Raw genomic sequence first — 23,365 nt, 5'->3', positions numbered from 1 at the left:
TTTTGGAGAGCGTTGCTCCATTGATTTCAATGGGCAGGGGCCCTTGTAGGAGAGGTATATTCACTGCTCCTACAGCGCCTCAAAGATGCGGCTGGCAGGACTTTTTTTTATCATTCTGCCGGCGCAACGCCCTCTGCATATAAAGGAGCGGCTCTTTCAGGGCGCTTTGCAGGTGCCATTTTTAGCGTAATAGCGCCTGCAACGCAGCCTTAAAGGGGTGGTTCACCCTAAAAACGACTTTTTTTTATTACACTGCCCCCCCACATTACAATACGATTAAGGCTATTAATTTTTTTTTTATGCTGTACATACCTTTGTACAGCATATTCACCCGTGGCATCCGGCTTGTGAGTCCCGCGGGAGTGGGCGTTCCTAACATGTCTGTGATTGACGTTTGACCAAAAACGAGCTCCCCCCCATCGCGTAAGCCGCGTCACGATTGGCGAAAGGAGCCGAACGGCGATGCGCATGCGCAGTATAGCGCCGACTCGCCGTTCGGCTCCTTTCGCCAACCGTGACGCGGCTAACGTGACGGGGGGAGCTCGTTTTTGGTCAAACGTTAATCACAGACATGTTAGGAACGCCCACTCCCGCGGGACTCGCAAGCCGGATGCAAGCAGTTTGATAGAGTCATCTGATAACAATGGGTATCTTAAGGCCATGTGTCTGCATTTTATAAACCTTTGAATCCAAAAGACAGGCAACGGGCAAAGGACTAGTTACTAGTATGGACTGTGGCCTACCTGCAGCTGATCCTTTCCCCAATACTGAATTGTTATTCCTTGGTCTGTACCGTGTCTCTGTGTGGAGGTGGCTGCCTTGGTGGAGAAGCAGGGCTTTGCTTCCTCATGTCTCATTCCCCCTGATCACTAGTTGAGTAAATGTCACATTGTACAGTATAAGATTTCTTATCATCTGTGCCCAGTCTTGCCACACAGAGTTAATCCAGCTCTGAGCAATCCTCTTTTATTGTTCAGTGAAATAAAAACGGACTTACAGAGAAAAACCTTAGTCCGTTCCGCCCCCTTGCTGTGAGTGACAGGTTATTTACATATCTCATGATCTAGCCTGGAGACAGGCATTGTTTTTTAATTCCCACCCCCACTCCTTTTCTGAAGTCATGTGGTTACTTTTCTGGATTTTGACTGGATGTTAGTGATCATAGCAGAATTTAGGGTAAGGAATACACAGGAAAAAATGCATGTTGACAAGGGGAGTGTAGAGGTGGGCGGGGAGTCTACTGACATCACGACTCCACCCACAGAGCTCCAGACAACAGATCCACCCACATAATCTGCAGTTTTTCAGTTCTTATAACAGACAGAGGGGGAGACATTTGACAGGTAAGGAAACATGCAGGAGGCATCTATATCCTTATAGATCAGCACTACGGCAGTAGTTTAGAAAGGATGAGAGTGGGTTTAAATTAGGGTTGTCCCGATACCGATACTAGTATCGGTATCAGGACCGATACCAAGCATTTCCCCGAGTACTTGTACTCGGGGAAAATGCTCCGATACTTTACCGATACCTGATTCCCCCTCCGTGCCGCTGCCGTCCTCTGCTCTGTTCTCCCCCTGCGTGCCCCTGCCGTCCTCTGCTCTGTTCTCCCCCTCCGTGCCCCTGCCGTCCTCTGCTCTGTTCCCCCCCTCCGTGCCGCTGCCGTCCTCTGCTCTGTCCCCCCCCTCCGTGCCGTCCTCTGCTCTGTTCCCCCCCTCTGTGCCGCTGCCGTCCTCTGCTCTGTTCCCCCCCCCTCCGTGCCGCTGCCGTCCTCTGCTCTGTTCCCCCCCTCCGAGCCCCTGCCGTCCTCTGCTCTGTTCCCCCCCTCCGTGCCGCTGCCGTCCTCTGCTCTGTTCCCCCCCCTCCGTGCCGCTGCCGTCCTCTGCTCTGTTCCCCCCCTCCGTGCCGATGCCGTCCTCTGCTCTGTTCCTCCCCTCCGTGCCGCTGCCGTCCTCTGCTCTGTTCCCCCCCCCTCCGTGCCGCTGCCGTCCTCTGCTCTGTTCCCCCCCTCCGTGCCGCTGCCGTCCTCTGCTCTGTTCCCCCCCCCTCCGTGCCGCTGCCGTCCTCTGCTCTGTTCCCCCCTCCGTGCCGCTGCCGTCCTCTGCTCTGTTCTCCCCCTGCGTGCCCCTGCCGTCCTCTGCTCTGTTCTCCCCCTCCGTGCCCCTGCCGTCCTCTGCTCTGTTCCCCCCCTCCGTGCCGCTGCCGTCCTCTGCTCTGTCCCCCCCCTCCGTGCCGTCCTCTGCTCTGTTCCCCCCCTCTGTGCCGCTGCCGTCCTCTGCTCTGTTCCCCCCCCCTCCGTGCCGCTGCCGTCCTCTGCTCTGTTCCCCCCCTCCGAGCCCCTGCCGTCCTCTGCTCTGTTCCCCCCCTCCGTGCCGCTGCCGTCCTCTGCTCTGTTCCCCCCCCTCCGTGCCGCTGCCGTCCTCTGCTCTGTTCCCCCCCTCCGTGCCGATGCCGTCCTCTGCTCTGTTCCTCCCCTCCGTGCCGCTGCCGTCCTCTGCTCTGTTCCCCCCCCTCCGTGCCGCTGCCGTCCTCTGCTCTGTTCCCCCCCTCCGTGCCGCTGCCGTCCTCTGCTCTGTCCCCCCCCCTCCGTGCCGCTGCCGTCCTCTGCTCTGTTCCCCCCTCCGTGCCGCTGCCGTCCTCTGCTCTGTTCCCCCCCTCCGTGCCGCTGCCGTCCTCTGCTCTATTCCCCCCCTCCGTGCCGCTGCCGTCCTCTGTTTTGCTCTCCCCCTCCGTGCCGCTGCTTCCCCCCTCCGTGTCCTCCTCCGCCCCCTCTGTCAGGATGGAGAGCGGCGGTAGGAGCCGCTAAACCCGGCTCCTACCTTTTCTGAATGAACAGAGTCAGTGATCACTGACTCCGTCCATTCATATGACTGAGCATTGTAAACTGCGTTTACGATGCTTCAGTTTATGAATGATAGGAGCCTCTGTCTCCTGTCCATTCATTTCCAGTGCAGCTGAGAAAAGGGACTGGGGAATATATGTGTCCTTAGTCCTTTTCTCTGTCTTAAAGGGGAGATGTCAGAGGTCTGTTAAGACCCCTGATACCTCTCCAAAGCCCCCCAACAGGGCTAATTAAAAAAAAAGAAAAAAAATTGCAATAAATAATTTTAAAAATAAAATGTAAATAATAATAATAATAGAAAAAAAAAAAAACACACACACAATCCACTACCCACCCTAAAAAAAAAAAAATCGCTGTAAAAAAAAAAAAAAAAAAATACTGTCACATGACATTAAAACAAAAGTATCGGTACTTGTACTCGGTCTCAAAAAAGTGGTATTGGGACAACCCTAGTTTAAATCCACTTTAATCTGGAATGGCGCAGATAGAGAACAGCTGAGCTATAACATAATCAGACATGTAAATGTTTTGTGGGGGGTGTAGGATTATACGAAAAAGTCCATAGGTCCAAAAGTATCCATGGTAGCGCCTCAATGTGACCTCTGCAATGTATAAAGGAAACAGAAGAGGACACCACCTAAGTGCAGCATATAAGAAAAGATTTTAGTAAAAATAACAAATGGCAACTCACAAGGTGCATAAGGATAACAGCATTTCATCCCCCCAGTGCGGTTAGCTGTTGAGCATTAGTGTGTCTTCAGAAGCCAGGACACAGATGCTGCTTATCAGGGTCGTATACAGTGGCGCCCCCCCCCCCCTCCTGTAGTCATAAAAAAGAAAAAAAAATGGGCCCTTTAAGGCTTTTAAAAATTCGTTCTGCAGCGCCGCGCAAATAACATACACTCGTGCATTGCATGAGTGTATGTTATTGTGGCCAGTCTATTCGGATAACCGGACATTGGGCGCCGATTATCTGAATAAGTACAGCTGGTTGGCTGTGCGGAAGTGCCTATCAGAGCCAGGCTTTCCCAGTACAGCCCTTCGGCTCCCTGATGTCTTATCCTCGGAACGTAGTGGGCTACGTCCCTTGGATAAGACTGACGGCCGTCTCAGCCAATCAGGTTCACTGATTCTGGTTATCAGTAACCTGATTGGCTGAAGCGTCATCGAGGGCGGCAGAAGACATCGAGGGACCGTGGAAGGAGGATGGCGAACCCCAGAAAGGTAAGTGCCGGGCGGGGGAGGGCAATCTGACTGGCAGCATTTTACAGGGCATAGTGGGGACAATTGATGTGGGGACAATAGATGTGGGCACAGTGGGGGACAATTGATGTGGGCACAGTGGGGGACAATTGATGTGGGCACAGTGGGGGACAATTGATGTGGGCACAGTGGGGGACAATTGATGTGGGCACATTGGGGGACAATTGATGTGGGCACAGTGGGTGACAATTGATGTGGGCACAGTGGGTGACAATTGATGTGGGCACAGTGGGGGACAATTGATGTGGGCACAGTGGGGGACAATTGATGTGGGCACAGTGGGGGACAATTGATGTGGGCACAGTGGGGGACAACTGATGTGGGCACAGTGGGGGACAATTGATGTGCGCACAGTGGGGACAATTGATGTTGGCACAGTGGGGGACAATTGATGTGGGCACAGGGGGGACAATTGATGTGGGCACAGTGGGGGACAATTGATGTGGGCACAGGGGGGACAATTGATGTGGGCACAGTGGGGGACAATTGATGTGGGCACAGTGGGGGACAATTGATGTGGGCACAGTGGGGGACAATTGATGGCATGGCACAGTGGCTGTGTTTGATGGCACAGTGGCTGCGTTTGGCATGGCACAGTGGTGACAATTGATGGCACAGTGGTGACAATTGATGGCACAGTGGCGACAATTGATGGCATGGCACAGTGGCTGCCTTTGATGGGCACAGTGGCTGCCTTTGATGGGCACAGTGAGGCTGCAATTTTTTTTGTTTTCATTTGTTTGCGCCCCCCCAAAAATTTTGAGCACTAGCCGCCACTGGTCGTATAGGAACTCAAAAACAAAACCAGAAATCCTGGAGCGCATGGACTGCACAAAACTGGAAGTGTCGTCACACCTGGGAGGGCCGTGACGCGGGGAGCGCCTACACAGCTCCGACAGCGGCATTTGCTTCCTGGTTTCTGAAGAAACACTGAGGTTAAACAGCAAACCGCACTGGGTGAATGACATGCTCTTATCCTTATACACCTTGCGAGTTGCCATTTGTTATTTTTAATAAAGTATTTTTTTTAAATACAGCACTTAGGTCCAGATTCTTAACCGAGATACGACGGCGTATCTCCAGATACGCCGTCGTATCTCGTATCTCTGCGTTGAGCCATCGTATCTATGCGACTGATTCTTAGAATCAGTTACGCATAGATATCCATTAGATCCGACAGGCGTAAGTGTCTTACGCCGTCGGATCTAAACTGCACTTTTTTTTTGGCCCGCTAGGTGACGCTTCCGTCGAAATCCGCATCGAGTATGCAAATTAGCTAGATACGCGAATTCCCAAACGTACGCGCGGCCGACGCAGTAAAGTTACGACGTTTACGTTAGGCTTTACCCGGCGTATAGTTGCCCCTGCTATATGAGGCGCAGCCAATGTTAAGTATGGCCGTCGTTCCCGCGTCGAAATTTTAAAAAGTTACGTCGTTTGCGTAAGTTGTCCGTGAATGGGGCTGGACGTCACTTACGTCCACGTCAAAACTAATACGTCCTTGCGGCGTATTAGGAGCAATGCACACTGGGAGATTTCCACGGACGGCGCATGCGCCGTTCGTGAAAAACGTCAATCACGTCGGGTCACAGTAGTTTAACATAACACACGCCCCCCCCTTCCACATTTGAATTAGGCGGGCTTACGCCGGCAGATTTACGATACGCTGCAGCAACTTACGGAGCAAGTGCTTTGAGAATACAGCACTTGCCCGTCTAAGTTGCGGCGGCGTAACGTAAATCGGATATGTTACGCCGCCGCCAAGATACGCCATTCTACGAGAATCCCACCCTAGTTGGTGCCCTCTGCTGTTTCCTTTATATATGTCCACAATAATCAAAAAGCAGCATAAGAACATTGTTAAGTCCCGTGATGATATGCTTCCCAACTCAACTGACAAGACGGCTGGGTAGAGCAGTTGGCGACTGCCTTGATCTTTTTTTCTGACCAGTTGGAAAATCTCCGCCTGAATTATAAAGTACTAGTGCGCCAACAGCAAGTTCCTCAGAGCCTGACGCTTGTCCAGATGGTTTTCAATAATCAGGCTGTCCAGGGTCACCCCGACTCAATTGCCACACCCTGAGAGGGGAGCTTCTGTTCCACTGTGCGAGCCGAGATGGCAAATGAGCGAGTATTTCTTGGAAAACTGTTTCCCACATTCAGAGCACGAATATGGCTTCTCCCCTGTGTGGACTCTCTCGTGTCTCACCAGGGTGGCCCTATCGGTAAAACACCTCCCACACTCAGAACACGAATACGGCTTCTCGCCAGTGTGAATCCTTTCGTGCGTAACCAAAACCGATTTTTGCGTGAAGCACTTCCCGCACACAGAACATGCGAATGGCTTTTCCCCAGTGTGACTGGTTTTGTGTTTCACGAGGTGAGACTTTTGAGTGAAACACTTCCCGCACTCAGAGCAGGAAAAGGGGTGATCGCCTGTGTGAAGTCTCTGGTGCTCCACCAGATACGACTTTTGCGCAAAGCTTTTGCCGCATTCGGAACACGGATACGGGCGGTCGCCTGTGTGGGATCTCTGGTGTCGAACGAGATTTGTCCCGGAGGAGAAACACTTTCCGCATTCCGAACAAGAATATGGTTTCTCCCCCGTGTGAATCTTTTCATGTTTGGTAAGAGTCACCTTCATGGAGAAACACTTCCCGCACACTGAACACGAAAAGGGTTTTGCCCCCGTGTGAACACTCTCGTGTCTGATGAGACCGGATTTCTGAGTAAAACATTTCCCGCATTCAGGACACGAATACGGCTTCTCCCCTGTGTGGATTCTTTGGTGTCGGATGAGAATTTTCTTGCAGGAAAAGCATTTTCCACACTCGGGACAGGAAAAAGGCCTCTCCCCCGTGTGAGACCGCTGATGTGCGGTGAGAGTTCCTCTCCGCGTGAAACATTTCCCACACTCCGAACATGGGAAAGTTTCTCCCCCTCCATATGTGGTGTGGTGGTCAACCACAGATGGGGGGTCATGAAAACTCCCTCCTTGTATAGGATTGGATGATGGAGCTGCACGTCTAGGTAATGGATGGACCTTTACTTGAATTGGGTTTTCTGCTGAAGAATCAGAAGTGATGTCATCCTCTTCTATTTCACGGGCTGCAGAAGTGACGAGTCCTTTTCCCATGTTGTACCTTCTGTATCGTCCATCTAGAGGAAAAATGTGAAAGAGAAGATTATAAAGGTTTAACCACTTGCCGACCGGCCAGTAGTAATTTAGTGCTGGCCGGTGGCTTCCCCGCGCACCACGATGTACCCATACATCACGCCAAGCTTCCTGGTTCACAGGCGTGCGCCCCCCTACCTCTCGTGCTCTGGCTGGACACAGCACGAGTTTTTGTCAGCAGGCTCACAGCCAATGTTTTTGGCTGTGTATAGTCTATAGAGTAGCCGAGCCTGCACACGAGTGTACTGCGCTCGGTATATGCCGGCGCAGTATTCGAACTCGGCACGGGAAAGCAGGAAACGAGCGGACCCAACGAAGAGGACACCAGAAGCCGCAGACGGACGCCGGACCCGACGAGGCCGCCGATGGACGCCGCGCAAGATACCAAACTGTAAGTACGAAAATCTTTTTTTCCACAGGAATTTCGGGGCAAATTTAGGGGTGCGCGCTATACGCGGGAGCGCGCTATACCCCAATAAATACGGTACCTGCTGAACTGGCTGAATTACAATCCATGAATGGCTGGTTTAAGTATGCTCTCCCTTCATAGTCACCTGTGCCAATTTCCGAAGGAACTTCCTCCTTACACGGCTCATCCCCGGTCACGTAGGTCTCCTCTATTTCTTCTGCTTCCTCTTTAACTTCAACTTTAATAAGATTCTCCTCCTGAGGGACACAAAACAATCCAAACATTAGATTCTCCAAAGACTTTACAGTCTGACTTGGTCACCAAAAAAAAGCGTTTGAAATGCTTTGAATGCAGCGTTTTTCATTTCCACCATTGATTTTTTTTTATTCACCTTCAACACTCTTCCCGCCCGGCCTCATGTAATATGATGGCCGGGCTGGAGCCCTTTGTACCCTGGGAGGACGTCATATGACGTCTGCGCTCCGGCGCGATCTGTCACAAGCTGCGTCCACCTGACGCAGCCGATGACAGATCACTATACCGGCCCACTGCCGCTACCATGTGATCTTTGTGGTCAATCACAGCAGATAACATTAGCATTGTACACAATGAAAGACTTTGGTTCACGCCTTTCATTGTGTAATATTGTGATGCGCTCTGATTGGTCACAGTGATCACATGGTACAGACAGGGCCAATCACAGCTCATATGTACCATGTGATTAGCTGTGACTAAACACTGAATGAATCGTTTTTATTCAGGAAAAATGGTTGCTTATTACTATAAAATGTACATTTATAAGAAATCAGTGTATAAAAATAAATAAAAATCCTGATCCCCTCTTCAGAGTAGTACAGAGATACTATGGTAACACTGTATTACTCTGGTCACTGAATGTTAGACATGTGCACTGCCAAAAAAAAACTTATTTTTTTTCGTTTTTTTGCTTTTTTTCGAAAATTCGAAATTGAAAAATTCGGAAATTTTGGAATGAAGTAATTTGTCTAAATTCGTTAAAAAATGTATTCGGAACTAAAACGAATTGCACATGTCTACTGAATGTAAAAATATATATATATTTTTTATTACAAAGAAGAAAAAAACATTATTACCGTATTTATCGGCATATACCGCGCACTTTTTTCCCCTTAAAATCAGGGGAAAATCGTGGGTGCGCGATATACGCCGATACCCCGCCAATCCCCGCTGTCTCCGACATTGTCCGAGCCGAGCGCACTCGGCTACGCTCGGCTCCGCCCGCAGCCACGCGAGAGGAGCCGAGTGAAGCCGAGTGCGCAGGAAATCTGGCTCTGCACAGCGCGCCAAATTCGAACACACGACGCTGCAACCCCTCGACGGACCTTGCCGCAGACGGACACCCACAAGGCTCGATGGACCCCGCCGCAGACGGACACCCACAAGGCTCAACGGACCCCGCGCAAGGCAGCAGACGGACGGCGGACAAGGCCACCGATGGACGCCGGGCAAGACAGCAGACGGACCCCGCGCAAGGCGGGACGGACCCGCGCAAGCCTGCAGACAGACGCCGGTCAAGGCCGCCGATGGACGCCGGGCAAGACAGCAGACGGACCCCGCGCAAGGCGGGACGGACCCGCGCAAGCCCGCAGACAGACGCCGGTCAAGGCCGCCGATGGACGCCGGGCACAACATCCAAAATGCAAGTTTTTCCCTAAACTTCCCTCCTCAGCTTGGGGTGCGCGCTATACGCCGGCACGCGTTATATGCCGATAAATACGGTATATATTTTTTTAAATACGGTCACAAGTCAGTGTCCCTTATCACCACCACACCAGTTATATGATAACGCTGCACTGCACTGGTGACAGTATGTAAAAAAAAATTGCCATGCTTCTTACTAAATACCACAGACTGTCTACTTTCCAAAAAGGAGTCACTTGGGGGGGTAATTTTACTGTTCTGGCATTTTCAGGACTCAAGAAATGAGATAGACCAGAAATACATCAGGATTTTTTTTCATTTTCATATTCCATAGTCTGTGGACTCCATAACTTTCATACAGACTAAATAATATACACCATAGCCATAGGGCTGCGGTGGCAAGGGGGCCGCATTTCATGTCTCCCCCCAGTGCACTCTCATCTGCGAGTCGGAGCACTCGGGTGACAGTGACACCCGTCGGCACATCAGAGGGCTGGGACCCGCAACCATCCCCTTCTCTCTGGCACGGTGGCCACGGATCTGATGATCTGATCAGTCACGGCTGTCTCACACAGCCGAGCAGAGTGAAGCCGCCTCCCCCTCCTCCTTTATCTCTACACAGGGGGAGGGGACCCGACATGCAGTCCTGCGCTGATCTGAGATACATTATGGGTTTGAAAGGGGGGTTTCTGTATTGTAGGGGGTGGTCTGAAATATAGGGGGGTTTCTGTAATATAGGGGTGGGGTCTGTACTGTAGAGAGGGGGGTCTGTACTGAAAAGAGGGGGGTCCTGTATTGTAGAGGGGGGCTGTATTGTAGAGGGGGGCTGCATTGTAGAGGGGGGGCTGCATTGTAGAGGGGGGGCTGTACTGTAGGGAGGGGGTCTGCACTGTAGGGAGGGGGTCTGCACTGTAGGGAGGTCTGTGTAACATGCAGGGGATCGAGAACTGTTAGGGGGTGTCTGTGTGACAAACTGTGGGGGACTGTGTAATGTAAAGGGGTCCAGAGGTGCAGTGATATGTAATGTAAAGGGGTCCAGAGGTGCAGCGATATGTAATGTAAAGGGGTCCAGAGGTGCAGCGATATGTAATGTAAAGGGGTCCAGAGGTGCTGTGTAATGTAAAAGGGTCCAGAGGTGCTGTGTAATGTAAAAGGGTCCAGAGGTGCAGTGCTATGTAACGTAAAGGGGTCCAGGGTGCTGTGTAACGTAAAGGAGTCCAGGGTGCTGTGTAACGTAAAGGAGTCCAGGGTGCTGTGCAACGTAAAGCGGTCCAGGGTGCTGTGTAACGTAAAGCGGTCCAGGGTGCTGTGTAACGTAAAGCGGTCCAGGGTGCTGTGTAACATAAAGGGGTCCAGAGGTGCAAGGTGCTGTGTAACATAAAGGGGTCCAGAGGTGCAAAGTGCTGTGTAATGTAAAGGGGTCTGGAAGTACAAGGTGCTGAAACCCCACATCCCATCATTAACCGCCGCAAAGCGCCGCCGCTTTAGTGCTTTAAGAACTTCCATGCCACCTACCTGATAGTCCTGGAACATCTCATGATCTTTCTTTGAGGATGCCTGGGAATACAAAGGAGTCGGACTGGTACCTCTGGTTGCTGTACTGGTGTTCCTTTTATTCTGTCCACCTGCAGGAAGCACACAGACAGCTTTACACAAGGAGGGAGATCTTTCTTTTCAGCCATGTGAATATCATTTCCAAATCTCGCTGGCCCAGATTCAAGAAGCAATTGCACCCGTGTAACCATAGGTTACACGGCGCAATTGCTTACTTGCTCCGGCGTAACGAATGCTCCTGATTCAGGAACCTCGTTACACCGACTGCAGCCTAAAATCTGCGCGGCATAAGGCTCTTATGCCACGCAGATTTTAGGCTGCATTCTTGTGGGGGCCGCTAGGGGGCGCTCCCATTGTGATCAGCATGTAGTATGCAAATTGCATACTACCACTGATTCACAAACTTGCGCGGGCCCTGCGCAAGCCAGGTGCGGAGTTTCCGTACGGCAACTTTAGCGCAAGGCTGCCCCTTATAATAGTTGGGGCAGCCAATGCTAAAGTATACCCGTCGCTCCCGCGTCGCGAAATTTCAAATTTACGTAGTTTGCGTAAGTGATTCGTGAAAGGCGCTGGACGCCATTCACGTTCACTTTGAAGCAAATGACGTCCTTGCGACGTCATTTGCCGCAATGCACGTCGGGAAAGTTTCCCGATGGAGCATGCGCTCTACGATCGGCGCGGGAACGCGCCTAATTTAAATGATTCCCGCCCCCTACGGGATCATTTAAATTGCGCGCGCTTACGCCGGGCATTTTCCCAGCACGCCCACGCAATTTACGGAGCTACTGCTCAGTGATTCAAGGGCAGCGCAGTACATTTGCGGGGGCACAGGGCAAAAACGTTGCCCTGAGGCTCCGTAAAAAAAGCGCAAATCTACCTGAATCCAGCCCACTGGCTTTAAGGGTAAGTTCAACCTTGTAGGACAAATGAAAAGGCAAATTATCTCCTAATATCCTGGGCATTCTCCAATCCTCCTGATTGGAGGGAAGGGACACACCCCTCTTCAAACAACACACAGGAACAAAGCTGAGGCTGTCAATCAAAAGCTGTGTGCTGGAGATCCCTCCCCGTCACCTTTTTTTGCTTGTTGTCAGAAAAACTCATCAGAAGTGACTCATGCTGATAGCAGAGGAAGGAAGCAGCAGAAATGACACTAAAGCTCCGCACACACGTTTGGAAATTCCGACATAAAAATTGAGAACCTCCTCTCAATCCATTTCTAGTGGAATTTGTGACAGAAAAAGTCCTTTTTCTGTCGGAAATTCCGACTGTTTGTAAGGGCAGGGCCGGACTTACCATTGGGCTTGACTGGGCTCAAGCCCATAGGTCCCGCCCAATAGGGGGCTCCTTACGTTTAAGTTTTTTCTCAATATCATGCCAGTCATGAAAATCAGGGCAAAATCGTGGGTGCGCGATATACGCCGATACCCGCGCTGTGTTTGAACCACTGCGCCGACATATACCAAGCGCAGTACACTCGGGTATAGTCGGGCAGGCTCGGCTCCTCTCGCGGTCACGTCCTGTACGTCCTTTACGCGAGAGGAGCCGAGCCTGCCCGACTATACCCGAGTGTACTGCGCTCGGTATATGTCGGCGGAGTGGTTCAAACACAGTGCGGGAAGCGGAGATCGAGCGGGGAGGCCACAGAAGGACGCCGGACCGGACAAGGCCGCCGATGGACGACGGGCAAGACACCGACGAGAGGCATCCAAACTGTAAGTAAGTATTTTTTTTTTTTTCATTTTCCTTCAAGTTCGGGGGTGCGCGCTATACGCCGGGGCGCGTTATAGCAAGATAAATACGGTATATATATATATATATATATATATATATATATATATATATATATATATATATATATATATATATATATATATATATAGATATAGATATAGATATAGCATTGCGATGAGCTGTTATAACTTAATAATAGAAAAACTGCAAAAATAGGCCGGGTTTACTTCAGAATTGTGATCTCTATTTTTATTCTCAGTTTATCCAGAATTGTGTAGCTTTAATACATAGCTTGTGTATGTATTATTTTGTTCTATTTAACCACTTAAGGACCTTGCCTGTTTTTCAGACTTGGTGTTTACAAGATTAAAACTGTTTTTTTTTTTGCTAGAAAATTACTTAGAACCCCCAAACATTATATATATATATATATATATATATATATATATATATATATATATATATATATATATATATATATTTTTTTTTTTTTTTCTAACACCCTAGAGAATAAAATGGCGGTCATTGCAATACTTTTTGTCACACCGTATTTGCGCAGCGGTCTTACAAGCGCACTTTTTTTGGAAAAAATACACTTTTGTTAATTAAAAAATAAAGTTAGCCAAATTTTTTTTTTATATTGTGAAAGATAATGTTAAGTCGAGTAAAATGATACCCAACATGTCACGCTTCAAAATTGCGCCCGCTCGTGGAATGGTGTCAAACTTTTACCCTTAAAAATCTCCATAGGCGACGTTTAAAAAATTCTACAGGTTGCATCTTTTGATTTACAGAGGAGGTTTAGGGCTAGAATTATTGCTCTCGCTCTAACGATCGCGTTGATACCTTTACTTGTGTGGTTTGAACACAGTTTTCATATGCGGGCGCTACTCACGTATGCGTTTGCTTCTGCGCGCAAGCTCGTCGGGACGGGGCGCTTTAACTACTTGCCGACCTGCCGCCGGCGGCAGGTTGGCTCTCCTGCGCGAGAGCCCGTAGCTCTACGTCGGCTCTCTCGCAGGCAACTAGGGGCGCGCGCGCACGCCGCCGGAACACACAGCTCCCGGTCCTGTCAGGGGGGAAATGCTGATCTTCTGTTCATACAACGTATGAACAGAAGATCAGTGACTTCCCCTAGTGAGACCACCCCCCCCCCCACAGTAAGAACACACCCAGGGGACATACTTAACCCCTTCCCCACCCCCTAGTGTTAACCCCTTCACTGCCAGTGGCATTTTAATAGTAATCCAATGCATTTTTATAGCACTGATCGCTATAAAAATGCCAATGGTCCCAAAAATGTGTCAAAAGTGTCCGAAGTGTCCGCCATAATGTCGCAGTACCGAAAAAAAAAAAAAACGCTGATCGCCGCCATTACTAGTAAAAAAAAAAAAAAAAATATTAATAAAAATGCCATAAAAATACCCCCTATTTTGTAAACGCTATAACTTTTGCGCAAACCGATCAATAAACGCTTATTGCGATTTTTTTTACGATAAATATGTAGAAGAATACGTATCGGCCTAAACTGAGGAAAAATCTTTTTTTATATATATTTTTGGGGGATATTTATTACAGCAAAAAGTAAAAAATATTATTTTTTTTCAAAATTCTCGCTTTATTTTTGTTTATAGCGCAAAAACTAAAAACCGCAGAGGTGATCAAATACCACCAAAAGAAAGCTCTGTTTGTGGGGAAAAAAGGACGCCAATTTTGTTTGGGAGCCACGTCGCACGACAGCGCAATTGTCCGTTAAAGCGACGCAGTGCCGGATCGCAAAAAGTACTCTGGTCTTTGACCAGCAATATGGTCCGGGGGTTAAGTGATTAATAAATGTTTTTTTGTTGTTTTCTTATTTATTTTATTACCGTATTTTCCGGCGTATAAGACGACTCGGCGTATAAGACGACCCCCTAATTTTCCAGCCAAAATGTTGGTTTTGGGATATACTCACTGTATAAGACTACCCCCTTTCCTACTAGTCATGCCTCGCCTCACGGTGCCACCATTACATGCCAGACTATGCCACTACATGCCAGACTGTGCCCCATTACATGCCAGACTGTGCCCCATTACATGACCAGACTGTGCCCCATTACATGACCAGACTGTGCCCCATTACATGACCAGACCTGCCTCATTACATGACCAGACCTGCCCCATTACATGCCAGACTGTGCCCCATTACATGACCAGACTGTGCCCCATTACATGCCAGACCTGCCCCATTACATGACCAGACCTGCCCCATTACATGACCAGACCGTGCCCCATTACATGACCAGACCGTGCCCCATTACATGACCAGACCGTGCCCCATTACATGACCAGACCGTGCCCCATTACATGACCAGACCGTGCCCCATTATACATCTTACCTTACCAGAATCGCGGTCGTACGATTTTTCAAAAGCCGCGCCTCCGACGTCTTCTGTTCCGTGATAGGCGGAACATTCAGCTTCCCAGGAGGCACTGTGTTCAGTGTTCGCCTATCACGGAGGCCCTCTCGTCCGAGGACGAGAGGGCCTCCGTGATAGGCGGACACTAAACACAGGACGAGAGGGCCTCCGTGATAGGCGGACACTGAACACAGGACGAGAGGGCCTCCGTGATAGGCGGACACTGAACACAGTGCCTCCTGGGAAGCTGATTGTTTCCGCCTATCACGGAACAGAAGACGTCGGAGGCGCGGCTTTTGAAAAATCGTACGGCCGCGATTCTGGTAAGGTAAGATGTTAGGTTACCGGCGTATAAGACGACCCCCGACTTAGTTTGAATACTGCGCCGGCATATACCAAGCGCAGTACACTCGTGTATAGTCGGGCAGGCTTGGCTACTCTCGCGCTCACTTCCTGGACGTACAGGACGTGAGCGCGAGAGTAGCCGAGCCTGCGCGAGAGTAGCCGGAGCGCGCAATACCCCGATAAATACGGTAAATAATGTTTTTGATACAATCCAACACTATTATTCCTAGCTGCAACACAAAGCCCCCTGGGGTACCTTTCCTTTCCATAACAATTTGGGATGTGTAGCGAACTTACCCACTGCCTACTATCGCTTTCCCTATGCTAACACTACAGAGGGATATGCTTTGTTCAGATTTCATGTCTTAGGTCTACAACCACTTTAAATAACAAGACCAGCAACATTTGACCCTGCGGGTCCAGTACTATCCTTCCACTTTCCTCAATTGACTTGAAAATAAAACAGCAGAAGGCTGGCAGCCAAAAGGGAATACAACCCAATTGCAACAGAGCAAAACAACACAACCAATACTACTCAATCGAGGAGAACCTGTCATTCTTTTCTGAAGTTTGTGTTTATTACTCACCTGTGCTGATCTCTACAGCAACTTCCTCCTCTTTAATCCTCACAAGTCCTCCTTCATTTTCCTCAATGCTGACGTCTCTCGGAGTGTCTCTGGAGTCTGTGAACAGAGATGAGAGTGAAGCCCCCTGTACTGAGAGACCCCAGAGAGTGTGTGTGTGTGTGGGGGGGGGGGGGAGACTGGTCACGTCTCTTGGCTGGTAACACACAATGACATGATGTGAGGAGGAGAGCCGGAGTCTAATAGAGGCTGATGTCTCCTGACTCCCCCACTGGGCACATACTGTCTCCCCATTACTGTCTACTGACAGAGGAGGGGAAGAAGAAGAGATTGTTGTATTGACTGAACAAGGAGGATCTGGGACTGTTCTCTGGATTGAGATTGCATTCACACCTGAGGGACGCAACGCGTTTGGCACCAAAGTAGCTTATGTGTCTTTTTTCGGCACTGAGCCAAGCGTGTTTTTGCAGGTTTATTTGTTTGGAGTGCTATTGAAATAATAAGAGATTGTTGTAGTGACTGAACAAGGAGAATCTGGGGCTCTTCTCTGGATTTAGTGTTTATTGCTCACCTGTGCTGATCTCTGGAGGGATCTCCTCCTCCTTACATGGATCATCACCCATTACATGTGGCTCCTCTTCACCTTCAACCTTAACTACAATCAGACCTTCACCCTGAATAAGACACAATAAGTAACGAATGAAGAGGGAGAACAACAGTTAAAGTATAAGTTAAGGCAAAACTTTTTTTTTTGGATAGTGTGGAGAGGGATTAGAACCCTCTGTCAGTGTTTTTGCAGTCTGTACCCCGAATACAGGCATTCTCTATTTGTCATTGTAACGGAATGACCCGGGACACCCAGAGACTTTGTGAGGATGGGGGATACTCCTGTGTCAGCGTCACTGATAACTCTTGGGTCTGAGTCCACCCTGTACCCTTTGGGCATGGGGTGGCAAGTGAATCATAATTCATGTATTACATGAGATAGGACATCACTGATAGTTCGTATTGCAGGATTTTGAGATACTGCAGGATGTTGACCCAACCAGTCAATAGTGACTCATTCTATGATTAGCCCTGACTAGTGACATGCTAATTGAGTCAGGGCCTGGAAGACATTCCATTGTCCTTGTGTAAAGGTGTTAACCCAGGTCTGCTCCCAGAACTCTAATTATGCATGCTAAATACTGTTTATGTGTAACACTGTCTAAAGCCTAGTGATGCTCAGAGGTGTGAATAGGTGTCAAGCTGTATGCGGAGACGGAATGTCTGCCTAGGGAACTCAGTGTGTGATGGGGTTTTAAGTTTGTTATGCTGTTAATGAAGGAATGTGCAGTGATTAGACATGATAATTATAGGCTGGCGCCGACCTGTCTAGAATGGTTAGTAATTAGCCTTAGTGTGTGGGGAGATGATTGTTCCTTTAATGCCTTGTACGGTATATAAGCTGAGAAGAAACCATTAAAATTGTCTTCATTTGAAACCAGAGAACACGGAGCAAGTCTCGTTATTCTGGGAAATGGGAGGCCTGCTGGTTTGTCTGTGTGTCAGATGAGCTGTCGTGGTTGATGGAAGGTCGTAAACGGTGGTGACCGTTACAGTCATCTTTACCGTTACCATTGAAAGTAGATAGTTCTGGTGACCACCAAGGAATGTCTCACTTTCACAGGATTTCCTCTCACTTCCTGTTTTGGCCTATAGGACAGGAAGTCTCCCCAATGGCACATAGATGGTTAAAAAAAAAAAAAAAAAAAATCTGACAGAGGTTATAATTCCTCCCTTACGCTACCACAACGAAAAAAAGGTTTGCCTATAGTTCTACAAGTCCTACCTACCTGATAATCCTGAAGGTGCTCCTGTGTGGAGTCCTCGGAATACAGAGGACGGGGACGTCTCTCTGGGGGATTTCTCTTACTGGATCCATCTGTAGGAAACACACACTGACTGAATACATTGTTTCTATGTCTTTATATCAGAGGATGTGTATCTAGGGGGATCCTCAATACTCTTCTCTCCTTTACAAGAAATGAAAGTCTCCTCTTACCCGGTGATGTGAGAGGCGGCCGGTTCTTCATCATAATGTCCTTCTACGGATCCTTGTGTCTTAAATAATCCCGCACCTGAATTCTTCTCCACAAGTCAATACTGTAATAAACAAAAAGCTATACATAATATGAAATAGAATTAAAGCAGGGCTCGACAAATCCCGGGCGCCAGGTCGCCATAGCGACTAGAAATAGGGTCCTGGCGACTTGGCTTTTTTTTTGTGAGCTGGCGCCATCTGGTGGTGAGCCGTTGGTATTACAAGTTATTACCACCAGATGTGTAAGCTGGCGCCATCTGGTGGTGGCCGTTGGTATTACAAGTTAAGCATTACAAGTTAAACAGCAATTCTAATGTAATGTTTCACTATTTTTCACTGCCATCTTCTTCCCTCTAATTAGAACCCCCAAACATGATATATTTTTTTTATCCTAACACCCTAGAGAATCGTGCGATCGTTGCAATACTTTCTGTCATGCCGTATTTGCGCAGCGGTCTTACAAATTACACTTTTTTAAATAAAAAAATAAGACAACAGTAAAGTTATCCCCATTTTTTTTAATATTATGAAAGATAATGTTACGCCGAGTAAATTCATACCCAACATGTCACGCTTCAAAATTGCGTCCGCTCGTGGAATGCCGACAAACTTTTACCCTTTAAAATCTTCATAGGCAAGGTTTAAAAAAATCTACAGGTTGCATGTTTTGAGTTACAGAGGAGGTCTAGGGCTAGAATTATTGCTCTCGCTCTACCAATCGCGGGAATACCTCACATGTGTGGTTTGAACACCGTTTACATATGCGGGCGCTGCTCACGTATGCGTTCGCTTCTGCGCGCAAGCTCGCCGGGACGGGGTGCGTTTTCTGGCTCCTAACTTTTTTAGCTGGCTCCTAGATTCCAAGCAAATTTGTCAACCCCTGAATTAAAGCTTCAGTCTGAGGCTGCAGACACTACAAGAGATGGTCAGGGACCGCAGACACCCTACAAGGGATGGTCAGGGACCGCAGACACCCTACAAGAGATGGTCAGGGACGGCAGACACCCTACAAAAGATGGTCAGGGACTGCAGACACTTCAAGAGATGGTCAGAGACTGCAGACACCCTACAAGAGATGGTCAGAGATTGCAGACACCCTACAAGAGATGGTCAGAGATTGCAGACACCCTACAAGAGATGGTCAGAGATTGCAGACACCCTACAAGAGATGGTCAGGGATTGCAGACACCCTACAAGAGATGGTTAGAGATTGCAGACACCCTACAAGAGATGGTCAGGGACTGCAGACACCCTACAAGAGATGGTCAGAGATTGCAGACACCCTACAAGAGATGGTCAGGGATTGCAGACACCCTACAAGAGATGGTTAGAGATTGCAGACACCCTACAAGAGATGGTCAGGGACTGCAGACACCCTACAAGAGATGGTCAGGGACTGCAGACACCCTACAAGAGATGGTTAGAGATTGCAGACACCCTACAAGAGATGGTTAGAGATTGCAGACACCCTACAAGAGATGGTCAGGGACTGCAGACACCCTACAAGAGATGGTCAGGGACTGCAGACACCCTACAAGAGATGGTCAGGGATTGCAGACACCCTACAAGAGATGGTCAGGGATTGCAGACACCCTACAAGAGATGGTCAGGGATTGCAGACACCCTACAAGAGTGGGCCAGGGATTGCAGACACCCTACAAGAGATGGTCAGGGACTGCAGGCACCCTACAAGGGATGGTCAGGGATTGCAGACATCCTACAAGGGATGGTCAGGGACTGCAGACACCCTACAAGGGATGGTCAGGGACTGCAGACACCCTACAAGAGTTGGTCAGGGACGGCAGACACCCTACAAGAGATGGTTAGGGACTGCAGACACCCTACAAGAGATGGTCAGGGACTGCAGACACCCTACAAGAGATGGTCAGGGACTGCAGACACCCTACAAGAGATGGTCAGGGACTGCAGACATCCTACAAGAGATGGTCAGAGACTGCAGACACCCTACAAGGGATGGTCAGGGATTGCAGACATCCTACAAGGGATGGTCAGGGACTGCAGACACCCTACAAGGGATGGTCAGGGACTGCAGACACCCTACAAGAGTTGGTCAGGGATTGCAGACACCCTACAAGTGTGGGCCAGGGATTGCAGACACCCTACAAGAGATGGTCAGGGACTGCAGGCACCCTACAAGGGATGGTCAGGGATTGCAGACATCCTACAAGGGATGGTCAGGGACTGCAGACACCCTACAAGGGATGGTCAGGGACTGCAGACACCCTACAAGAGTTGGTCAGGGACGGCAGACACCCTACAAGAGATGGTTAGGGACTGCAGACACCCTACAAGAGATGGTCAGGGACTGCAGACACCCTACAAGAGATGGTCAGGGACTGCAGACACCCTACAAGAGATGGTCAGGGACTGCAGACATCCTACAAGAGATGGTCAGAGACTGCAGACACCCTACAAGGGATGGTCAGGGATTGCAGACATCCTACAAGGGATGGTCAGGGACTGCAGACACCCTACAAGGGATGGTCAGGGACTGCAGACACCCTACAAGAGTTGGTTAGGGACTGCAGACACCCTACAAGAGATGGTCAGGGACTGCAGACACCCTACAAGAGATGGTCAGGGACTGCAGACACCCTACAAGAGATGGTCAGGGACTGCAGACATCCTACAAGAGATGGTCAGAGACTGCAGACACCGTACAAGAGATGGTCAGAGACTGCAGACACCGTACAAGAGATGGTCAGGGACTGCAGACACCCTACAAGGGATGGTCAGGGATTGCAGACATCCTACAAGGGATGGTCAGGGACTGCAGACACTCTTCAAGAGATGGTCAGGGACTGCAGACACTCTTCAAGAGATGGTTAGGGACTGCAGACACTCTACAAGGGATTGTCAGGAACTGCAGTCATTGACTAAATACGGGCATATGATCATTAAGGTAATGGCGTCAATCAGCGACTCTCTGCCCATCGCCGCCGCCCGTCTCACAGCCTGTCAAGTCTTATTCTCTGGGCCCCGGCTACTACTGGGTGGGGAGCGGAGGAAGATCACTCTGCCAGGGAAGGCAAGGAGATAACCAGGCAGGTGGCTGGGTGGGACTTGAGCCAAGGCAGAAGAAAATGAAAGCGGAGCTGAATGGGCATGCACCCGAAACTGAAGAACTATTCCCTCCGCTCCGACCAGCACATGATCATCAGGAAAGGGGCACAGATAATGGATAGAAATAGACCCCCCTAATCTAGTAGAAGCGGGGGTCTGTAATTCAGATTTTTTTTTTAACCGCTTCCCGACCGCCGCATGTAGATATACATCGGCAGAATGGCACGTACAGGCACATTGGCGTACCTGTACGTCCCTGCCTTTCCGCGGGTCGGGTGTCCGATCGCCCCCCCCCCCCGCTACATGCGGCGGTCGGATTCCCTCGGGGAGCGATCCGGGACGACGGCGCGGCTATTCGTTTATAGCCGCTCCGTCGCGATCGCTCCCCGGAGCTGAAGAACGGGGAGAGCCGTATGTGAACACGGCTTCCCCGTGCTTCACTATGGCGCTGCATCGATCGAGTGATCCCTTTTATAGGGAGACTCGATCGATGACGTCAGTCCTACAGCCACACCCCCCTACAGTTGTAAACACACACTAGGTGAACAATAAATCCTACAGCGCCCCCTGTGGTTAACTCCCAAACTGCAACTGTCATTTTCACAATAAACAATGCAATTTAAATGCATTTTTTGCTGTGAAAATGACAATTGTCCCAAAAATGTGTCAAAATTGTCCGAAGTGTCCGCCATAATGTCGCAGTCACGAAAAAAAAAAAAATCGCTGATCGCCACCATTAGTAGTAAAAAAAAAAAATTCATAAAAATGCAATAAAACTATCCCCTATTTTGTAAACGCTATAAATTTTGCGCAAACCAATCGATAAACGCTTATTGCGATTTTTTTTACCAAAAATAGGTAGAAGAATACGTATCGGCCTAAACTGAGGAACAAAAAATGTTTTATATATTTTTTGGGGGATATTTATTATAGCAAAAAGTAAAAAATATTGTTTATTTTTTCAAAATTGTCGCTCTATTTTTGTTTATAGCGCAAAAAATAAAAACCGCAGAGGTGATCAAATACCACCAAAAGAAAGCTCTATTTGTGGGGAAAAAAGGACGCCAATTTTGTTTGGGAGCGTCGACGTGCCACGTCGCACAACGGCGCAATTGTCTGTTAAAGCGGCGCAATGCCGAATTGTAAAAACCCCTTGGGTCATTTAGCAGCATATTGGTCCGGTCCTTAAGTGGTTAAAGCGGGGGTTCACCCCAAAAAAAAATTTTAACATTACATTCAGCCGAGTTGTCATAATGACAATCAGCTGTGTTTTTTTATTTTATCCCCGTACATACCGTATTTTCCCCCGCCGCTTCCGGGTATGTCTTCTGCGGGACTGGGCTTTCCTAATTGATTGACAGGCTCCCGACCGTCGCATACAGCGCGTCACGAGTTGCCGAAAGAAGCCGAACGTCGGTGCGGCTCTATACGGCGCCTGCGCACCGACGTTCGGCTTCTTTCGGCAACTCGAATACATCCCCATCTCTAGCAAAACACCCCATCCAATGTTCTTCACATCAGAGGACTTGCAGGAAGATGATGATGTGTGGAGGTGACATGATCCCCCCCATCCAGTCCACACAGAGTGCTGGGACCCCCTTCTTTTAAAATAAAAATACATTATTACCTTCTCCTCACTGGACATACACTTTTCACTCTCACACCGTCACCGGGAAGAATATCTCACCCGCCTCCAACTGTGGGCTACAGAAACATGGCCGCCGATCCAGCTGGGTTGAAGACAGCTCAACAGTTCACCAACAATTATATAGAAAATATCCTAAAATGAATGAAAACGGTCTGGTTTCAGCTCTGTGAGATTGATAATATTACTTCTCTTAATAGTTATACAGTCTGTAATGTGGTCTACAGAAAAATGGCCGCCGATTCTTCTGCTTTAAAGACAACGCTTCAGTTCAGTAAAGATTGTATAAAAACATGTGTCAATATGTATGCTAATGGGCTACTTTGAGCACGGTGATATTGCTAATATTACTTCTCTTTCAATACCTATCAAGAAAAGCCGCAACATGATCTACAGAGAAATGGCCGTCGCTTCTTTGCTGGTAGCATCGTCGACCTCTAGCGTTCGCTCTGGCTATACAGAGCCTGTGGGAGCAGCGAGAGACTCAACAGCTGCTTCTGCGCTGCCCAGCTGTGCGGGTTGCTATGGAGACGCGCACGCGCAGAGGGACGAAAACGTCATGAGGTCG

At 49.1% G+C, this 23,365-nt stretch overlaps 2 protein-coding genes across 2 annotated transcripts in view; one reads left to right on the top strand and one right to left on the bottom strand.

Moving 5' to 3' along the window:
- The window catches only part of LOC120909931 (oocyte zinc finger protein XlCOF6.1-like), a 487,791-nt gene that overhangs the window by 307,411 nt on the left and 157,015 nt on the right, over window positions 1-23,365 (top strand). The window lies entirely within an intron of this gene.
- Window positions 6,156-17,838, bottom strand: LOC120909901 (zinc finger protein OZF-like). Its single transcript, XM_040321702.1, has 6 exons — window positions 17,821-17,838; window positions 16,557-16,659; window positions 15,989-16,084; window positions 10,885-10,994; window positions 7,835-7,946; window positions 6,156-7,264 (listed from the first exon to the last, which is right to left on the bottom strand). Exons 2-6 carry the CDS (start codon window positions 16,606-16,608, stop codon window positions 6,171-6,173), a joined length of 1,464 nt encoding a protein of 487 aa, XP_040177636.1. The 5' UTR covers window positions 16,609-16,659; window positions 17,821-17,838; the 3' UTR covers window positions 6,156-6,170.

Source organism: Rana temporaria, chromosome 8, assembly GCF_905171775.1.
Source record: "Rana temporaria chromosome 8, aRanTem1.1, whole genome shotgun sequence".
Taxonomy (NCBI): Eukaryota; Metazoa; Chordata; class Amphibia; order Anura; family Ranidae; genus Rana; species Rana temporaria.
The sequence above is the reverse complement of the archived record's forward strand: the minus strand, read 5'-3'. Positions and strand labels throughout refer to the sequence as shown.